Source organism: Manis javanica, chromosome 2 (assembly GCF_040802235.1).
Source record: "Manis javanica isolate MJ-LG chromosome 2, MJ_LKY, whole genome shotgun sequence".
Lineage (NCBI taxonomy): Eukaryota > Metazoa > Chordata > Mammalia > Pholidota > Manidae > Manis > Manis javanica.
The window spans coordinates 112,266,773-112,287,270 of record NC_133157.1 but is presented as its reverse complement, the minus strand read 5'-3'; the positions used below and the strand labels follow the sequence as shown (position 1 = coordinate 112,287,270).

General features: G+C 32.8%; 1 protein-coding gene across 3 annotated transcripts in view; it reads left to right on the top strand.

Moving 5' to 3' along the window:
- Positions 1-17,520, top strand: part of TRDMT1 (tRNA aspartic acid methyltransferase 1) — a 58,305-nt gene extending 40,785 nt beyond the window's left edge. For 2 of the 3 annotated variants that reach the window (XM_017674703.3, XM_037001707.2), the window contains 8 exons: positions 905-976; positions 1,596-1,661; positions 2,439-2,508; positions 3,550-3,633; positions 4,940-5,283; positions 7,328-7,385; positions 8,454-8,583; positions 15,099-17,520. In XM_017674703.3, coding sequence (XP_017530192.3) covers positions 905-976; positions 1,596-1,661; positions 2,439-2,508; positions 3,550-3,633; positions 4,940-5,283; positions 7,328-7,385; positions 8,454-8,583; positions 15,099-15,199 — 925 coding nt within the window. In that variant the 3' untranslated portion in view covers positions 15,200-17,520. The remainder of the gene's footprint in view (positions 1-904; positions 977-1,595; positions 1,662-2,438; positions 2,509-3,549; positions 3,634-4,939; positions 5,284-7,327; positions 7,386-8,453; positions 8,584-15,098) is intronic. The other variant, XM_017674704.3, reaches the window with a different exon arrangement.
- Positions 17,521-20,498: the final 2,978 nt, after the last annotated feature.

The window sequence follows — 20,498 nt, the reverse complement described above, 5'->3', positions numbered from 1 at the left end:
CAGAGCTCTTATAGCAGTACAGGCAATAATCACTTATTGCCAGTGGGTATGCAAACATGCGCCTGCGCAGTGGGCTAAGTTAACCTCATCTCTTGTACACAATGAGTATCAGCTGAGGATCCTGGCCATGGAACTTCCATTTTCTCTGCATGAGATCAAGTAATTTATTTGACCAGGAAGCTATTAAGTAGGTCTAAATCATGGTCCTCTGTTTCTACTAATCAGGCCCAATCCACATCTTCCTTTCTGCTTAATTCTTGATCATATTGAATCTTACTTGTAAGATAATTGCTACTCCAAATACTGTTTGTTGACATGACCTGTTTTGACCTAGTTTAACCAAGTTGCAACTTACGCTTGTAGAATCAACTCTTCAGCTTAAGTCTCTCCTATTTACATTGAACAAGATTGTCTTAGTCTTACCTACTACTTTGTTCTGCTCAGATGGTGATTAGTTATCAGAGCCATGGACTGTATGGTGCCACCCTCCCTGACCAGCTTGTATTTGAACTTTTTTTGTCTTATCTGGGCAGAACAAAGTGTGTTATCAACAAGTGTGTGTGTGTGTGTGTGTGTGTGTGTGTGTGTGTGTGTGTGTATGAGTCATTCTTAAAGTGATTTTAAGAAGGTAATTGATTTTATTCTTTCTTGACTTCTTGTTCTTCTTTGCTTCATGTAAGTTATTTGGCATATTGTTTTGTAATAAGTGTATTTATTAGGCAAGGATTTTTTTTCTTTTTAATTGCATAAATGCACTTTGTTCTCTGTAGCAACAAGGATAGTTATATTTTTTTGTGAGAACCAACTAATTTTAATTCTTTCAGATATGACTTTTTAAAGGTGATTTGATATCTTTATGTAAGATTCCTGATGAATTTTATTTGTACTTTCTTTATCCCTTTAGAATTGGCCTGCAAGGTGATGTGTCTGATCCAAGGACCAATAGTTTCTTATATATTCTAGACATTCTCCCAAGGTAAAAACTTAGATTCCAGTGCAAGCTTACCTTAAATTTAAAACTTTGTATTTGGAACAATATGATGTTTGTCATTTTAGAGATTTAGAGATTATACATGCTGCCTTCAGATACTTGTGCATGTCATGTATCTTCTGTGATGGCTGATAAGGAGACTGTACATGTTTGCCAATTCTGTGGTTGCTACTGCAGTGAGTGACAGGGAATTATAGCTTAATAGCCATGTTCTTTGCCTCTGCTCACAGAATTAATACAAAAGATTCTAATGTTAGTGAGTGGTGTTACTAATGGCCTAGAATCTTGTGCTAACCCAAGAAACTTCCTTTCTGTGTAAATGGCAGCCCTTTGAATTTTGCAGTTCAGAGGCTTTGTGTGAACCAATGTTGTGAGATAAACTTCAGTGGAAATCAAGATTTCAAATGTTAAATTTTTCAGGTGTGCCATGTTTATGGGGAAAAATGAATAAAATATGAGTTGTCTCCATCCCTTATAAAATTCTTTTATAAAAAGAGTTCAGAACATTACTTACCTCATATTTCCCACAAACAAGGATTTTCCTTACTTCTTACTTTTTAGTAATGAGCTGTTTGACATTCCATTTGTTTTTGTTTCTTTTTAGATTACAAAAATTACCAAAGTATATTCTTTTAGAAAATGTTAAAGGTTTTGAAGTATCTTCTGCAAGGTAAAAACTGTATTTGTCTTGTGTTTATCTTAGGGCATATATAATAGCAGGAGTTGTTGTGAAATAAAGATCTTAAAAATAAGCACATTTATTTTGACATTTAAATATGTTATATATTTTATTCACTAATATTAAGTTTGACTAATTAATAATGTACATATCACAGAATTAGGTTCAGCTGATTCTCTTCCATTTTGATATGTTTGAATTTTTCCAGAATAAGTGCTCATTTTAATGAGGATGATGTCTCAATTTTAGCTGCTTATATTGGTACCTATTTCTTCAGAAGTAGGAATATTTTCAATAAGAATTGGTCCTGTTGATAGGCATTTTCTGTCCTACGTTTAGATGGAAGAAGCAAGTCCTGTGTCAGGGCCCTGTCAGATGGTAGCCCAGCTGGGGAGAACACATCCAAGCCCTTGACTCGCTGCTGCTGTAACAGTGCTCTCCCATCTGATTTTCTACAGATATAGCTCCATTCATTCCCACAGCAAATTTATCATCAGTAGATTAGTGGTTCTAACTCCCACCAGTTTGGATAAATAATCTGGCAGCTTTCTTTACTTGTAATAGAAATAATCTCCATCTTTTTTTGAGAAATGTATTCTCAAGAATTGGACTTAATAAAGATATAGGATCATTCACTTTCTAAGTAACTTGAGTGGAGGTACAGTTTTCACTTAAAATGAAGTTTTATGTGTAGTATTTTATACAAGAATCCTATTTCTAACTATAGAGTGAAAACTTCTCTTTTTTCTTTCCTTATTGTTTTTTCAGAGAGCTGTTAATACAAACAATAGAAAATTGCGGTTTTCAGTATCAAGAATTTCTATTATCTCCAACCTCTGTAGGTACCATAATTTCAAACTCTTACATAGATTTTCCCAAAGGGGCTTTGATTCAGTAAAAACAGTGGATCTATTTTGGCTATTATTAAGGTAAATCTTGAAATTCAGACATGGGTCTTACTTTCTAAAGAATATCATATATGGGCATATAGATTCATTTATACATATTTTATGAGAAATATATATTATATAGCTTGAAACTCATAGGAAATATATATTTTTTATGCACAGAAAATAAAGGGCAGTGTGTTTTGAAAATATGTTACATTTGCTATTTTCAAACTAAATGTACTGCAGTTTAATAATGTTTCATAATAACCCAAAATAAAACCAAAATGAACATGTGATAATTTTCTAATTACTTTTCTGGGACATACCATTAAAAAGCAACATTGCTTCTATTTCATGGTCAGAAATTGAAGTAATTGGTTCTAATAAGATATTTGGTAGATCTTTGATATTACATATATCACTGTCTATTATATCTTTTGTCATTGTGTTTGCTAGTGTGTCGTCTTTAGATTATTATATAGTTCTTTGCCCTGAAATTAAAAGCAAACCCACTTAAAAAATTAAAGGTGCATGTGCTGTGGAAGTTGGCAGTATGTCTGATCTCTTCAAGATAAACTTCATAACTTTGTATTTACTGCCTTTTAATTTTTACAATTTAGTGAATTCTCCCTTTTTAATAAAAGGAGGTAATAAGTAGCCAAGAATAGCTATACTTGAATTTTATGTTTTTATGAGTACTGTATTATCAATAATGAATGTAAAAATGTCTGTATAACTTCTTACCTGGAAAATATAAAATGAAAGTGATTTATATGATTCATCAGATTCAGTCTTTATTTTATTCAAATGAAACTACAGCAGTTGAAAAGGATTAAGAATTTGCTACAAAGAAGTCTTCCAGAAATCAGTAATAAAATTTGTTTTGGCAGAAGCTAAATGTATACCTATATGAGTCTTTTTACTAGGTGCTAACTGTATATACCGCTTGTAACTTCCTGTAGTAAGGAACTGCTCTGCTTTACTTGCAGTTTGGCATTCCAAATTCAAGGCTACGGTATTTCCTTATTGCAAAGCTTCAGTCAGAGCCATTACCTTTTCAAGCTCCTGGTCAGGTATTATTATCATTGTTATAGTTATTTATCTATTGTGAATATATCTGTCTGATGATTTATTTCCATAGCTGCTTTGTTGAGGTATGTGTGTGTCCTATTGAGCCTGTGATATAGACCATGCCCCAGGTCTTTCTCCTTGGCCTTTTTCCTCTCCTGATGCCACTTATATTGTTTCACTAAACAGAAACTAGTAACTTGCATTATTAGAAAAAATACAAGTTAAACATTAAAAAAAATACCATTAGTGCTGTTATCCTCCTTTTCTCCTTATAATTTCCCTTTGTTTATTATTTTGCATCTATCATTTTTTCCCCTCAATGGAAGCCATTGACTGCTTTAGATAAAATTCACTTATGCTGCTTTAAAAATAGCTTAAGAGTATGTTAACATATTGGTTGCATTTTATTTGAAGTCAATGTTATTTAACCTTAATTGATTAAAATATAGTAATGATTAGTACATACAGTGATTAGTACAAGCTAGTGCTTAATTCCTATATATAGGACTCTAATTATGGAAGTAATTATACATGCTTCTGTCAAAAATTAGTGTGGATATAGAGTTTCAGTGGTTCAGTGAATCTCTCCTAAACCACCACAGATAAGAACTCAAAAGTCATGTCCTACTAATAGGAGGTCACTAGAGTCATATGATTCCCCTGTACTACAATACCAATACATCTCCCTTTCCATAGTGGACAATTCCAAAAACAATGTATAAAGTATATTAACAAAGACTTCATCATTAAAAATTCTGGAACTATTTTTCTTTTACAAAATAGGGCTTTGTACATGGTAACATGGCTTTCAGGGACAGGATTTTTTTTTAATGGGGCCCAGGAATAGAAATGACCTTTCAGGGTAAAAAGTGCTTTCTATTTTTAATTACTAATTTTCTTTTGGATCATGGGTATGTCCCAGTTTTTCTTTTTTAATGAAGGGATATGACAAACTGATACAAAGGACATATTCTGGAAATACTAATGTTCCTTTCTAACTTCTTTTCTAAATACAATGCTGTATCTGTTTTTATTATACTTCCTATTGCTTTGTTGAATGCTTTTGTTAATAAATACAGAAAGCAATAACTCCATGAAATATATCACCTGTAGCCTGATGACACTATAGCTATATTGATGAAAAACTTGTAATAATTTGTATAAATGTAAGTAAACCACACTTTCTTTTTAATGTTAACTCTATAAAAGGTAAAGAGATTTCTTACATAATGCTGACTCGATGTTATTAATTTGTCTTTTATTTTTAATAAAGCTTTTCACAGGTTGGGTATTTTTACTTAATGCCAGGTACTAATGGAGTTCCCTCAAATTGAATCTGAACATCCGCAGAAACATGCAATAGATGTGGATAATAAAATCGAAAGGAAGAAAATTGAACCAAATATTTACTTTGATAGCAGCAGACAGTGTTCTGGAAAAGGGGCCATTCTTTTTAAGCTTGAAACTGCAGAAGAAATTGACCGGAAACATCAACAGGACAGTGATTTATCTGTGCAAATGCTAAAAGATTTTCTTGAAGATGACATTGACATGAACCAGTACTTCTTACCACCAAAGTCACTGCTGCGATATGCTCTGGTGTTAGACATTGTTAAGCCCACTTGCAGAAGATCCATGTGCTTTACAAAAGGGTAGGTTTTAAAGAGACTCTTTTCATGCTATATCCAAAATAACCAGGTTTTTATTACTGTTGTTTCTTTTAGTTCTTTGCAAAACAAGGAGCATTTTATAAAATGTTTCTGCTAGAATAATTTTTTTTTTGTCCTTGATTGCCTGCTTTCATGTTCCAATAGAATGCATGAGTGAAAATTCTTTCTGGCAGAACATTATGTGCACAACCCACAAAAGTGCTCATGAAAGACAATGCCATTTGTTGGGTGACCTTCACAGGAACTTAATTACCCATGGTGGAAACATGGTTTCTATAGATGGTGAATTACTAACTTTTTAGAATCTTTCTTTTTATGGTACATCAGACCTCAAAAATGTATGTGTACTCTTATGATGAATGTATAAGAAGAAATTAAATTTTAATATCAAATAGTTGAGTCATCTAGTGCATGTTAGAGCATATTTAAATTTTATTTTGAGTTTTAAAATTAAGTAATATATTCTCATCTTTCAAAATTCAAAAGGTTCACTAAGAATATGAGACTCCCTCTCACTTCTGTTTCTTGGCCATCTAGCATCCCTCCCTTCATGCAACCAATGATTTCAGTTTACTATCTAATCTTCCAGAGGTATTATGTGTGAAGGTATATTTAAACATATGTGTATATTCTTTACCCTTCTTGTAAGTAAATAGTAGCATACTCTATCCATATTTTCCCTTTCTTTTCATTGCACAGATAAATTGTGTATTAGTCCATACAAATTTTTCTATTCTCATGATATAGGTATATTTCTTTTATGGCTTACCTTTGAGTTATTTCTTGAATAGTAACATATTTTTCATCAATTTTTTAAAACCTAGAAAGGGGAAAACTAAGCCTTTCCAGAAAATTTTGTAAAAGATCCTTATCTCTGTTTTGTTAATGCCACTTAGCCTCATTTGATAAGTAGTTGTATGATTTGAAACTTCAAGCCTTCCCTTTTTACCTACTAGATAGCTGTCTTGCATGAGACACTATGTCCCTGATTCAGTCATACCAGACTCATTTTCATTTTATCATACTCTGTCCTTGTACTTCCAGGGGAATGGGTTTATTGTTTTCTATTACCTTAAAATACTTTGCTCAGCTGTTGTCTCTTTCCAAGTCCAATAGATTCTGTTCAGGACTCTCATAAAACAAGACTTATCAATTTTGTGATAAGGCTTATCAAAAAATAACCTTGAAATTCTTTTGTAAGTAGAAATGTGATGTAAAAGAAACCTTACTACAAAAGTCTAGTATACATAATATAAACATACGTGTGTGTGTGTGTGTGTGTGTGTGTATGTGTGTCTGTGTGTGATAGATAAAACAGTTGGCAAAAACTTTTTCTGGTTTGACTTTCTTTAATTTATATTTTTAATTGATCTATAGGAAAAAAGATGATGATAGTAATGCTGAGTAATGAGCTTGGCAATAATCACAGGGGAAGAAATACTACTAAGACCTTGCATTTCTGTAGTGTTTTATACTTTCAATACAATTTTTTATACAGTGGTCTCCTATAAAAAAGAATAAAAACCTACTGCACTACAGTAAGAGGCAGACTCACATTCAGTGGGCCCACGTTTGTCATGGTTCTGGAGGGTAGGGCTGTCAGTTTATGAGGAGAAATGATGGTTCTGGCATTATAAAAAATAGCAATTTATTTTCACTTACATAGCAGTTTAATGTGGCAGGAATGCCAATATTAAATAGCATTTGGATACAAAGTCATAAAAATGTATACTTTCTAGTGATGAACATTAAAAAATGATAATTAATACAAAGAAATGACAGTAATACATAGTTCAAAATGTATTTACACAACTCAAAAAATGATGTCAAGTTTAGTGTTGGAGAAGCTGAAACAGATCTTTCTATGTCTTTTACCCAGTAATTTTTCAATTAAAAAACATATTTATATGATATCACTCAGAATGTTTCAGAAGTATGTAACTATATAATTTATTCCAGAAATACTTAAGAAATTTATTGTTAACAAATATATTAGATGTTGCTTAATATTTGTGTTAATTTTCAGTTATGGAAGCTACATAGAAGGTACAGGATCCGTGTTACAGACTACAGAGGATGTGCAGGTAAAATACATATTTTAGAACTAAAGTATTTGAAAACTATTTTTAGTAAAATTATGTTTGTTATTTAAAATTTGAGAATGTTAAAATAACATGTTCAACTGGGAATGAGTACATATATTACTCATTCATACATATATTTTTATATGTAATACTTCATTATAAATTATAGAATAAATATTTTCTTTTTCTTGTTGCTAGATAGGTGTTTATATTCAAAATATGTTTTATATATTTGCTTTCTTATTCTAAGCTTTTGTATTTCTTTTTATTCTGTGGTAATGCACTGGAAATTGAAATGTAGCATACAGTAGTTAATGTTCTCTAAAATTATGCACAAATATTTTAATATTGGAGTCTTTCTTTGGATCACATACCAAAAAATTGCCTTTTAGGGAAAACAGTCTACACCTAGTAAGGTTCTTTATTAATAGTTAAGTTGGAAACTCGTGGTTAAGTACAAGCTTGATATATTTCAAGTTTTATTCCTTTAAATAATTTTGAAATGAAACCACATTATCTTCTTTTATACTGATTTAAACCATTACTGTAAGTAAAATTTACCATGGTAAAAATCCTATCAGAGGCAAATGAATGTCTGGATTTGAGAAATCATATTTACTAAATATATTTTATCATTTTAAGGAAACAGTTTAATATGACAAATTGATTATAAACAGAAAACATTTTAATGATCTGCTTTTTAGCAACATTAAGTTGACTTCATTGGCTGATCAAGTTTCTTTTTTGTATCTTTCACTGTATTTCTTTTATGTTATATTGTCCTTTATTGTTTATATTCTTATGATTTATTTTTAAGGGATCAAAAATGACACATACAATGAAAGTATCCTTACCTGTTTAACATTAAGTCTTTCATTTTAAAACATTTCATTTTCAAAGTTTATATTGCTGTTGATGAGCCAATTCTGTAGTTTACTGTAAAGACATTTTACCCTGTGCCTTTAGACTATATGTCCATTGTTTTAAACTGTCTCACAATAGATAATCTTCTCTTAGTAAATCTCATTGCATTCTTCTTTATCTGTTGTATTGAATTTTTTCTTACAGATGGAGAATATCTATAAATCCCTTACTAATTTGTCACAAGAAGAAAAAATAACAAAATTGTTAATGCTTAAACTTCGATATTTTACTCCTAAGGAAATAGCAAATCTCCTTGGATTTCCCCCAGAGTTTGGTATGTGGCATCCATGAGATCCCAGCTTTCATTTACTAAAATCCCCAAAATTCATTAGGGACCCGTGTGACTCATATATGCTTCTCATATGAAGAAACACTTGCCCGGGCAGATAGATGTAAGCAACATTCCTTTCCTGATCATACCATTTTTGACTTTCCCTTCCCTCTTCTTTCCACTTTGGTTCATAATAACCTGTTTCAGTCCATTGCCTTCAGACTCAATTCTCCCTCTCCCCTTACTGCAGTAATGGTCCTGAGTGGTTTTCAGGGACAGAGGGGCCGAATCAGCAATTCCTGCAATTCCTCACCTCTCCCACGGATGGTGGTTAATGGCATCTCTTTCTTCAGCTTATTTTCTTGCTTCCAGAGAGCCTGTTCTAATAACTCCACACTAGATCTTGTGGAAGAATGCCTAGGATTGTCATTTTTTTTAAAGAAGTTAAAAGGCAGTTGAGGAATTTTTTTCTTTTGTTGGTGGGGGATGTATTTGTATTTATTCTCTTCAAACATACATTCTTGTCTATTGTGTTCCTTTGTCCTTCCCTTCAAGGTTTAAGTGGGGAGAAGAGAAGGTAGAGAGTGTTCTAGGAGGGAGCTTTCCTAGTGGAAGGAAAAGGGGACTCAGGAGCATTTATGCCAGAACTGACAAAAGATTAGGGGATCTGAAGTTGGGAATCTCAAGAACAAAAATGAAGATTCAGTTGTAGAGTGAGAGGGACAAAGTATGAATTCCTTTTGCAGCCCAAGAAATCCAGGGATTGTTTGTATTAAGAGATTGGACACACTGTCTTTGCTTCTTTAGCCCCAGGCCCTCCCTGATCCCACTGTCTTGGCGCCAGTGCTTTCCGCTATACGGGGCCATGAGTTTGTTAGGCTGGGGCATGTGTGTTCGCAGTACCTGGCTCATAGGAAGAGGGGAGGACAGATCTCCCTAACATGTTCCCAGGACTATACAAGGAGGGAATGTGTTTTTGATAACTGTGGGTGTTTGAATGCAGAAAGGCCAAACTGCTAAATTTAATGTTGTTGTTATATTAATACAGTACTAATCTTGAAACACACAGTGGATTAAATAGATCATGTTTTAAATTTTAAATAATGGATTTACAGGTGAGGTTTTGGAGTACATGCTTTTGTACACTGGGGACAAACTGACAATATGATTTTACTACCCTCTTGGTAATTGATTTTCTGAGCGGAATCAGAGCAACCAGGTTTATTTTGTACTCTGCCTTTTTCTTGGTGATCTCATTCAGTCACAAATATCATGGGGTGTGTTATTTTAAGAAAAACACAGACTTTCTTTGTCTTATGTTTCTGTCACAAAGTGAGTGAGAACATCACAAAACAAATAAATAGCTGAGGATTGGACTCAAGAATTTAATTCTCAGTCTGCTTTCCTGGTTACTATTTTTTTTCTTTTTTGGGATGAGCAGTCAAAGGCACTCTTTGGTACTTTCCATAGTACCAAAGAGAGAAAAGAGATATACTGTCTAATAACAACTAATTCGTAAGTTTTATTTGAGTGCTTGTTTTTTCAAGTAGTAGTACTGAATACTGCAACTTAGCATGGACCCCAGAGTCAGACTGATTAAGTTTAAATCCCAAATCCACCTTAAGCACTCTCTGCTTTAGTTTACACATCTGTAAAATGGGGATGATTGCAGCACCAACTTCATAGGGGTGTTGTGATATTTAAGTGAGTTAACATATGTCAAATGTTTACACCATATCTGTCCCAAAATATAAAAATATTTAAGTGTCAGCTTTTTTTCAGTGATAAGCATTTATTTGCTTTTATAGCCTTTACTTCATAAATAATTTTTCTCATTTTAAAGATTTAGATGGGCAAAATAGGAGTTTTCAAAGCTCTTTGAAAATATATGTGTAATATATACAAGAAAGCTTTTTAAATTGTTTTATATTTAAAATGTGTGGTATTTATAATCAGGATTGCCCTGATGTCTCCATTGAGCAGCACTGTGACAGAACTGTTCTTCACATGTGCTTGTAACATTATTGATACTGGGTCCAAAATGGGCATTGTTTGAGCTGGGTGTCCCCTGGCAATGATGGATTTGCATCGATTCTTCTGCCCATTGTGTCCTGGCACTCTTTGTGACTAGTGGCCATGCATTTGTGGGATGGCAGGCTTTGGAAGAGAGGGACACTAATCTATACTTACTGAATGAAAGGTGCTATTTTGACCTCATTAGTTCTATGTTTCTTTGTTTTTGAAGATGATCATTATTTTTAAATTAAGTTTTTTAAATACTCACCTCTAACTTAAAATATTATATAATATTTTCCCATAAGCTAGTTAGGTTTTTATATCTATATCTTTATATAAGATACACATACACACATACATAGTTTTTGCAAATCTGACTTGTTTCTTTTCAAACCTTTCTTTCCCTCTGATGTAATCTTCATGTTACCAAACGCCAACCCTGGCTTATTCTAAAAATCTGTTTGTAGATTTATTTGTACCTTTGGTTACTTAGAACTAAATAATTTTTGAGATGACTAATGTGCTTGCCTAAGACTATTATCTTTATAATAGCAATTTTATGATCATGCTCAATTGCAAATACAGTTTTATTATGATAATCACTATTATTTTATTGCAGTAAATGTCAAGTGTTGATGAAGCAACTTTATCATAATCAACACTACCTTCTAGTCCTCACAAGTATATGAAATTTTGCTATTCCTCATGCTCTTTATTTCCTTCATTTTTTATCTAATTTGTTTTTCCTTTATTTAATTGCTATGCCAAAGATTACTGAATATAAAATTCTGGCATTGTAACTAACATTATCCTGTAAGCTTCTTTTGCATAGACAATCTTTTATGTTGATATTTGCAAGGTTTTGTTCTAGCAAATGTAGTATCTGTAGGCCATTTTCTTTTGAAAAAGAATGTAGCAAATAGAAGTCTTAACACAAGAAAGTCAATTCATGGAAGTAGAATATGAAAAAACAACTGTAGGGGGCTTGTATCTGGGATTTATAAAGGACTCTTCCAACTCAGCAATTAAAAGAAAAATAATCTAATTTAGAAATGGGCAAAGGATTTGAAGATATTTTTCTGAAGAAGATGGACAGGTGGCCAAAAAGCACATGAAAAGATATTATGTCCACCATTGTTAGTTATTAAGAAGCTGTAAATCAAAACCACAATAAGATACCACATTACAAAAAGACAAACAACAGTGTAGACAAAGATGTGGAGGAATCGAATCCCTTATATACTGCTGGTAGGAGCATAAAATTGTGTGCATGCTTTGGTAAACAGTCTTACAGTTCCTCAAGCATTAGACATAGAGTTACTGTGTATCAATACAATAATTTATACATAATGTTCTTATCAGGATTATTCATTCATAATAATAATAATAAAATAGAAATAACCCAATGTCTATCAATGGATGAAAGGTTAAATAAAATGTGGTATACCCATAAAATAGAATATTACTTGGCCATAAGAGGAATGAAGTATTGGTATATGCTGTAACATGAATGAACCTTGAAAACATTACACTAAGTGAAAGAATGCAGAAAAAGGACAGCATATTATGTAGTTATATTTATATGCAAAGTTCAGAATAGGTAAATCTGTAGAAACAGAAAGTAGATTAGTGGTTGACAGGCAGGGAGGGGAGTGACTGCTAATGGGTACTGGCTTTGCTTTTTTTATTTTTAACTGATGTATAATTACTATAACATTGTATTAATTTCAGGTATACAGCATAATGATTCAATATTTGTGTATGTTGTGAAATTATCACCATAATAATAAGCCTAGTTAATGTCCACCACCATACATAGTTACAAAATGTTTTTCTTTTTTTCTTTGTGGTGAGGACTTTTTAATCTCTTTTCTTGGAAACTTTCAAATATTCAATAGAGTAATTCAGTATTAACTGAATATCATAGTCACCATGCTGTACATTATATCCCCATGACTTATTTATTATATAGCTGGAAGCTTGTGCCTTTGAATGCCTTTACCCATTTTGCCCCCAACCCCTTGCTCTGCAACCACCAATCTGTTCTCTGTATGTATGACCTTGTTTTGTTTGTTTTTAAAATTTGTTCATTGGCTTTGTTTTTTAGATTCTACATATGAGAGAGATCACATGGTATTTGTCTTTTTTGCTGTCTGACTTACTTCACTTAGCATAGTGCCCTCAGGGTCTATCCATGTTGTCCCAAATGGCAGGATTTCATTTTTTTCTTGGCTGAATAGTATTCCATTGTGTGTGTGTGTGTGTGTGTGTGTGTGTGTGTGTGTGTGTGTATACATATATACATACCATATCTTCTTTTTCTATTCACCTATCAGTTGACACTTAGGTTGTGTCCACATCTTGATCATCATAAAATAATGCTGCAATGAACATGGAGTACAAATATGTTTTCAGATTAGTGTTTTTTTTCATCAAACACCTAGAAGCAGAATTGCTAGATTATGTGATAGTCCTATTTTTAATTTTTGGAGGAACCTCCGTACTGTTTCCATAGTACCTGCTCTAATATTCATTTCCACCAACAATGCACAAGAGTTTCCTTTTCACCACATCTTTGCCAACACTTGCTATTTCTTATTTTTTGATAATAGTCATTCTAACAGGTATGAGATGATGTCTTTGGCAGCTTTGATTTGCATTTTATAGGTGATTAGTGATGTTGAACTTCTTTTCATATGCCTGTTGGCCTTCTGTATGTCTCTTTTGGAAAAACGTCTGCTCAGGTCCTCTGCCCACTTTTTGTGTTATTGAGTTATGTATTAGTTCTTTATATAATTTGGATACTAACTCCTTATCACGTATGTAATTTGAAAATATTTTCTCCCATTCAGTAGGCTGCCTTTTATTTTGTAATGATTTCCTCTGCTTTGGTGTGCAGAAGCTTTTTAGTTTGATGTAGTCCCACTTGTTGATTTTTGCTTTTTTCACATTTTTTTTGGAGTTACATCCAAAAAATGTTAAGGAGCCTACTGCGTGTGTTTTCTTCTAGGAGTTTTATGGTATCAGGTCTTATGTTCAAATATCTAATCCATTTTGAGTTAATTGTTGTATATGGGATAAGATGGTAGACAAGTTTCATTCATTTGCTTATGTATGTTCAGTTTTCCTACCACCATTACTGAAGAAATTATCCTTTACTCCCTGTGTATTTTTGGCTCCTTTATCATAAATTAGTTGACCATATATGCATAGGTTTATTTCTGGGCTCTCTATTCTATTCCATTGATATTTGAGTCTGTTTTTATGCCAGTGCTATGCTGTTTTGATTACTATAGTTTCATAATATAGTTTGAAAGCAGGGATTCTGATGCCTTCACCTTTGTTTTTTTTCTCAAGTTTGTGTGGCTATTCAGGGTCTTGTGGTTCCATGAAAATTTTAGGAATGTACATTTTATTTCTGTGAAAAATGCCTTTGAAATTTTGATAGGGATTGCATTAAATCTGTACATTGCTTTGGGTAGTATGGACATTTTAGCAATATTAATTCTTCCAGTCCCTGAGCATGGACTGTATTTCCTCGCATGGACTGTATTTCCATTTATTTGTGTCTTTAATTTATTTCATCAATGTCTTAACGTTCAGTGTAAGTGTAAGTCTCTTACCTCCTTCTTTAAATGTATCCTTGGTATTTTATTCTTTTTGATGCAGTTGTAGAGGGGATTTCTTTCTTAATTTTTCTTTTTGATAGTTTGTTGTAAATGTATAGCAATAGCAGATTTTTGTATATTGATTTTGTATCCTACAACTTCACTGAATTTATTTGTTGTAACAGCTTTTTGGTGGAGCCATCAGGGCTTTCTGTACATAATATCATGTCAACTGTAAATAGTGATAGTTTTATTTCTTCCTTTCCAGTTTGGATGCCTTCTATTTCTTTTTCTTGCCTGATTGCTCTGACTGGGACTTTCAATGCTATATTGAATAAGGGTGGCAAGAGTGGGCATCCTTTTCTTGTTTCTGATCTAAGAGGAAAATTTACAGCTTTTCACTGTTAAGTATGATGTAGATTGGCTTTCTTTTTGAGATGATGAAAGTTCTGGAATTAAGTAATGGAGATGTATGCAAAACTCTGTGACTGTACTAAAAACCACTGAACTGTACCCTTTTAAAGGGAGAATTTTATAGAATATGAATTGTATCTCCATAAAGCATATTAAATAAAACTGAAATATGGTATCCTCTGCTTTTCTGAAAATGCATGAATATACAGATTTCTGAGTGCTGTGAATGTTATGCATGTACATATGTGTATGCTGAGCATAATATGATAGGTACTGTGTTATGACAGTATCATATTGTATAGTTGATATAATGTCAAATATTTTTGACTCCAAATTCTCATTTGTTAATTGAATTCATAGAGATTTTAGAGACTTACTTACATAAATGACCACTGTGCTCTTACTAAGGATACATCCTTTTATCTCTGAAAGTTAGTATTACAAATGATTATATTAAAAATTGTTCTGTCTCTTTTCTAGGATTTCCTGAGAAGATAACAGTGAAGCAACGTTATCGTCTACTTGGAAATAGTCTCAATGTTCATGTAGTAGCTAAACTAATCAAAGTACTGTTTGAATAATTTAAAAATTATTCTGAAAGATCACAATATTCTCTCATATTCAGATATGGATGATATGGATTCTGAAATTCGTTTTTGAACTGATACAATTCAACTAGATTATCTTAATCTTGCTTTAATAAAAAATTTGGATTTACCACAGAAACACCAATTTGTTTCCTTAAATCTATATTACTGGGTTTTGTAAAGTGCAGATTATTATTATGCTTTAAGAGAATATATTTTCATCTAAAATTGTAAAATATGAATGTAAAATATTTTCTTTCTAATATGGTATAGATAAATTTAAGAACATTAGAATTTTAATGTCTACATGAATATTTTATAAAATGCCATAACATGCATATTATAATGAACTGAGAAATTTTGTTTTGTATGTTAAAGAAATTGCTTGTGAATCCTTTTTATTTTTATTAGATCATTATTCCTGATTCTAAAATGATGATTCTAATAGTAGCTAGTTTCAAATATTGAATATTTTACTTAATTCCAATGCTTTAAACATTCTTTTATTTTATCTAAACAAATGCATATAATATTTTAAACCAAATTATCATCACTCACCTTATACAGCAGTGAAAAAAAATGTCAGAAAAAATAATCCTAAATTCTATTCCCTTTGGATCAGAAAGCCACAGAAAACATAGATGGACATTCTCTAACTGTATTTAATTCTCCACTGGAGACGTAAAACTCATTCTCTTCATTTTTACTACATCCCTTTGGTTTGCTTCTATCAGAGCTTTTCCTTCTCAGCTTCTTGTAAGTTGAATTTGCCATTCTAAGTAATATAGCATAGCCTTAAGATTTAGGGAGGAATGTCTGTCCTCTGAAACCTTTCCATATGACTATTCTCTACAGTAACTTTCATAACTTTTAACTTGTCTCTCCCTCTCAGGTAGACTTCTAGAAATGAGAATTTCTAATCAGACTAAGTATTGCATCATAAATTCTGTGGTTTTGACTTCAGTGATAAAAGCAAGTGACAGAAAATAAATGAAAAGAAGTAAGACCAGAAATTATATCACAAAATTTTAATTCATATTTTTATTCTTAAAAATCAATTATTCTGATGTGGAGAAATTGGAAAGTTATGCATTGCTGGTAGGAATATAAAGTGTTGCAGCCACTGTAGAAAGTAGATGATGATTCCTTTTAAAAAGTTAAAATTACCATGTGATCCAGCAATTCCACTTTAGGTATATACCCAAAAGATTTGAAAGTAGGGATTCAAATAGTTAATTGTGCACCAGTGTTCATAGCAGCATTTGGGAATAGCCAAAAAGTGGAAACAAACAAAGTGTCCATCGGTAGATGAATAAACAAAATATGGTGTATTTATGCAGTGCAATATTATTCAGCCATAAAAAGGAAGGAAATTCTGACACATCCTATAATGTGGATGAGCCCTGAAGATACTATGCTCAGTGAAATAAGCCAGATGCAAGAGGACACATTTTTTGTAATTCCACTTGAGTGAGGTATGTAAAAGAATCAAGTTCATAGAGACAAAGCAGACGAAGTTATCGGGGTTTAGGGGGCCTGGGGAATGGGAGTTTAATGGGAGTTTTGTAGTGGTAACAAAGTTCTGGGGATGGAGGGATGGTAGTGATGGTTGCACAACAATGTGAATGTACTTAGTGCCACTGAGCTGTATACTTAAAAATGTTCAAAGTGGCAAATATTATGTACATTTTACCACAATTAAGAAAGGCGCATTCCTCACTGTTTTTTCAGAAGAATTATAAATATGGACATAGGAAGCTGTAGGCGAATGCATATATTTATCAACCATCACTACCTACATTTTTGTACATATGTTTAAGACAAACCTCATTTCAAGTCTCATAAATTTTAGTATATGGCAATCTAAAATTACTTTGGCATACTTTCACTAGGTTCTCCCCACTGCTGAAAGATTCTTACCAGTGAAAAGGTTCCAAGTTTTACTGTGATTATGCTGTAATTTTAGTGTCCTATGCCCCACTGAGCAGTATTACACAAAGTAAGTGTTGAGTTACAGTGCATCAACTATAAACACAAGGAAGCTGATAGAGACACTTGGTTCCTAACTGAAGGACAAACTGTTGCTTTGTAAAATTTTTTAGTACTGAAATGTATTCATGGGCAGATAGGGATTCTTGCTGTTATTTCATAACTGAAAATATACAGTAGCAAGCATAAAACTCACACCTTAATGGAGATATATTTTCTAGAGTATCATATAATTAACATGTATATACATGCATAATTAATTTAGAAAATGTCATTTTATTGAACGCCCACCATATGTTATTGGTAATAAATAAGCATAAAATTTGCCCTGGAAATTCTGTTTTTTGATATCTGGACTTACTGTAAATTTATTTAATACTTTGCAGAGTATAGCCTTTCCTTTAAAAAAGAACTATATGCAATGTAGTCTCTGCCATATCTAATGGTAAACTAGTTTTTCATTCTTTTTGTGTTACTTGTGCTCTTTTAAGTGGTTTGCCAAATGTTTATTACCCTACCTCATATTTTTAGCACATTTTCTGGACCCAAAAATGATAAGAGATAATCAAGTGAATAAATGCAAACAAAGTGGATCATATTGGAAAATGATTTTGAAGAGGATATGGGTAGTTATTAGAGGAGAAGGAACCAGAGTTTGATAATCAATCCTTAGTGGCAGGCAACAGAGCCAAATGACAGAAGGTGGGGTGTGAGTCACCCCATTACTGAGGGAATGGCTGACCCTTTTTAGAGGACCCTGATCATTGTGTTCTGGCTATTAAATCAGACCTTCAGAGTGGGCACTACCCTGTGCCTTAAAAAGTGAGAAAATACCTCTGACTACCAGCCAACATGCTTCTCCTTACAAGACAGAGCCTTTTGAGAAGACAAAACAGTGGTTAAAATTGTGAAAGTTGAGAAACTACCCAGCACTGTTTAAAAAAACTTGAGGGTAGAGGGTAAAAGTCATTAACAAAAATCACAGTCTGTCCTTTGCTCAAATCTCAACTCAGCCTAGTTAGGGTCATAAGTTATTAAATTGGAGGCTTTTGAGGATAGTAAAATGAAGCTAAAGACAAATGAAATTGGTTTTTAATTCTAGCCATAACAGTACCGAGTAAAGCAGCAGCTGTTGGGGCAGCCAAGCTCCAGCACATACCACAGTATGCATGCTGCAGGCCTGCTGTTGTGTCCACATCCAAACCAAAGTAGCTCTGGTTGCTCTTTTTGTTTTGATAACTGTACAATTTAAAATAAAAAGTTAGAATCAGGTGGTTCCAAAATTAGCCAAAGTCAAGTTTATTTTCCCGAGTTGATTATGATACTGAAAAAAAGGTTTACTTTTCATAATTTGGTCTGTAACTTGGAACTCTTGACTGTTAACAGCACACTAGTTATAAACTGACTTACTATTAGTAAGCTTTGGACTTTGAAACTGAGTAAGGGTCATATGATCTCAGCACTCTCTCATAGCCTGTGATCAAACTCATTGTATAATTTTTAGTGACAGCCTTTGTACCTCTCTGTACTTGAACTCCCTTCCTTTCAAATTCTACTGTCAAAATGCCCTGCATATAGCTGTCATATCAACTTCTTAACATGAACCTTTCCAGATCCACCACCAATCCAGCCTCTTCTTTGACAATTCATCATATTCACCAAGATGTCTAGTTATGCCTAACATATTTCATTTGGGGATGTCCCTTTGCATATTTTGTTAAAAGGCATCCTATACATGTGCCTCAACCTCAGTTTATACCAGTCAACCTGCAACACCATTTTTCCTCTCCTGTCACTCCTTCACTTTGCTACTAAAATTTTTAAAAGTCAGTTTAAAAAAATCCATTTTATAGCTTTTCTGTCTTCATTTCTTTCTTTAGGACTTCCAAGAACATTTTACACTTAGATACTGAAGTTCTTCAAAATCTTATGCAAGCATGACCCAAACTACATTACTATTTTTATCTTAATATGTAAGTTTTTCCTTTTAAATTGATTTTTTCAGTAAGTATGAGCATGTGCAAGAACTTTTTTGGCTTTATTCCCCAAGTTCTCAAATAGACATGTTATAATTACCATAGGTTCTGAATCTTATTTTCAGCTACATCCAACACTTACAATTCTCCATCAAGTATACCATACTTGATTCCTAAAGCTTCCAAAATCTTTTTTTTCTGACCAATATGCATTTCAATGAAAAATTTCAAAAATACTAGAAGATAGGAAGTTAATTTTCTCATAGAACCTTTAAGTACTAGGATGTTCTCATTTCTTGTACATACTATGAGCTCATTGTTTAAGGATTTGCACTGTATTTTATTTTATTTACATCTTTATGTCTATGCACATCAGGGCAGATTTAAATTATAAGAGTTTAAATAGGCAACATGTTTATTTAGCCAAGCTGGCTGCATAATCAGATGAAATCACCTAAAGAGTACAAAGAGACAGACAGAAGAGCCGAGGTTTGGAGCTGAATTCTTATCTGTTCTGAAGATTCAAGCCTTAGGTTTCCCTGCCCCTCACTGTCCAAGTCGTTTTTCTCAGAGATCTCACCTTTTCCTACAACTTCTTCTTTTTTGCCCATGACAGCCAGATATCTCCATATCTGATATTTTCCTAAGTCCTGTTCTAGAATTCCATGCTGGACATTTTTAACCTGAATTATCTTCCTGTCACATCAAACTTGGTATATTTGAAAACTAATTAACCATCCTCCATTCTAAAATCAGTCCCACTCGTGACTAATTTCAATGCTTCTCTTTATGGTACTGCTTGTCTCCCAGTCTCCCAAGTTCAAACTCCATCAGCCAAAATCATCTTTCCCTCTTTTTTACTCTATTTCAATTGATCAACTTCTGTCAATAAAGTAGGCTTCTCAAGAATGCTTTCCCTGAGCCTTCATTTTAGGAAAACTGAGAAAAACACATGCATATTTGTAGCCATATTTGTATGCTTGGCTGAACATGAGGACATCTAATAGATTTTAGCTTTCTGAGTTTAATGTAGAATGAATATATTTTTACTAAAATAGTTGTTATTTTGTCCACTTAGCTAGTTCCTTATGCAAGTACACACAAAGGATTGAGAATACCTAATAGAATATGATACTTCTTATGTGGCAGATATAAGTCAAGTTTGCTATTTGACAGTTCATCCTGTGGATGAATAGACAATAAGCTGGATATTTGCTATGGTTTGAATTGGTTTTAAATGAAAAAATATTCCATGTTTTAGAGAATGGAAACTTTCAGGAGGGCTTGTTACTTTTCCAGGGTTTTTAATTTCTTTTTTCACTGCTACC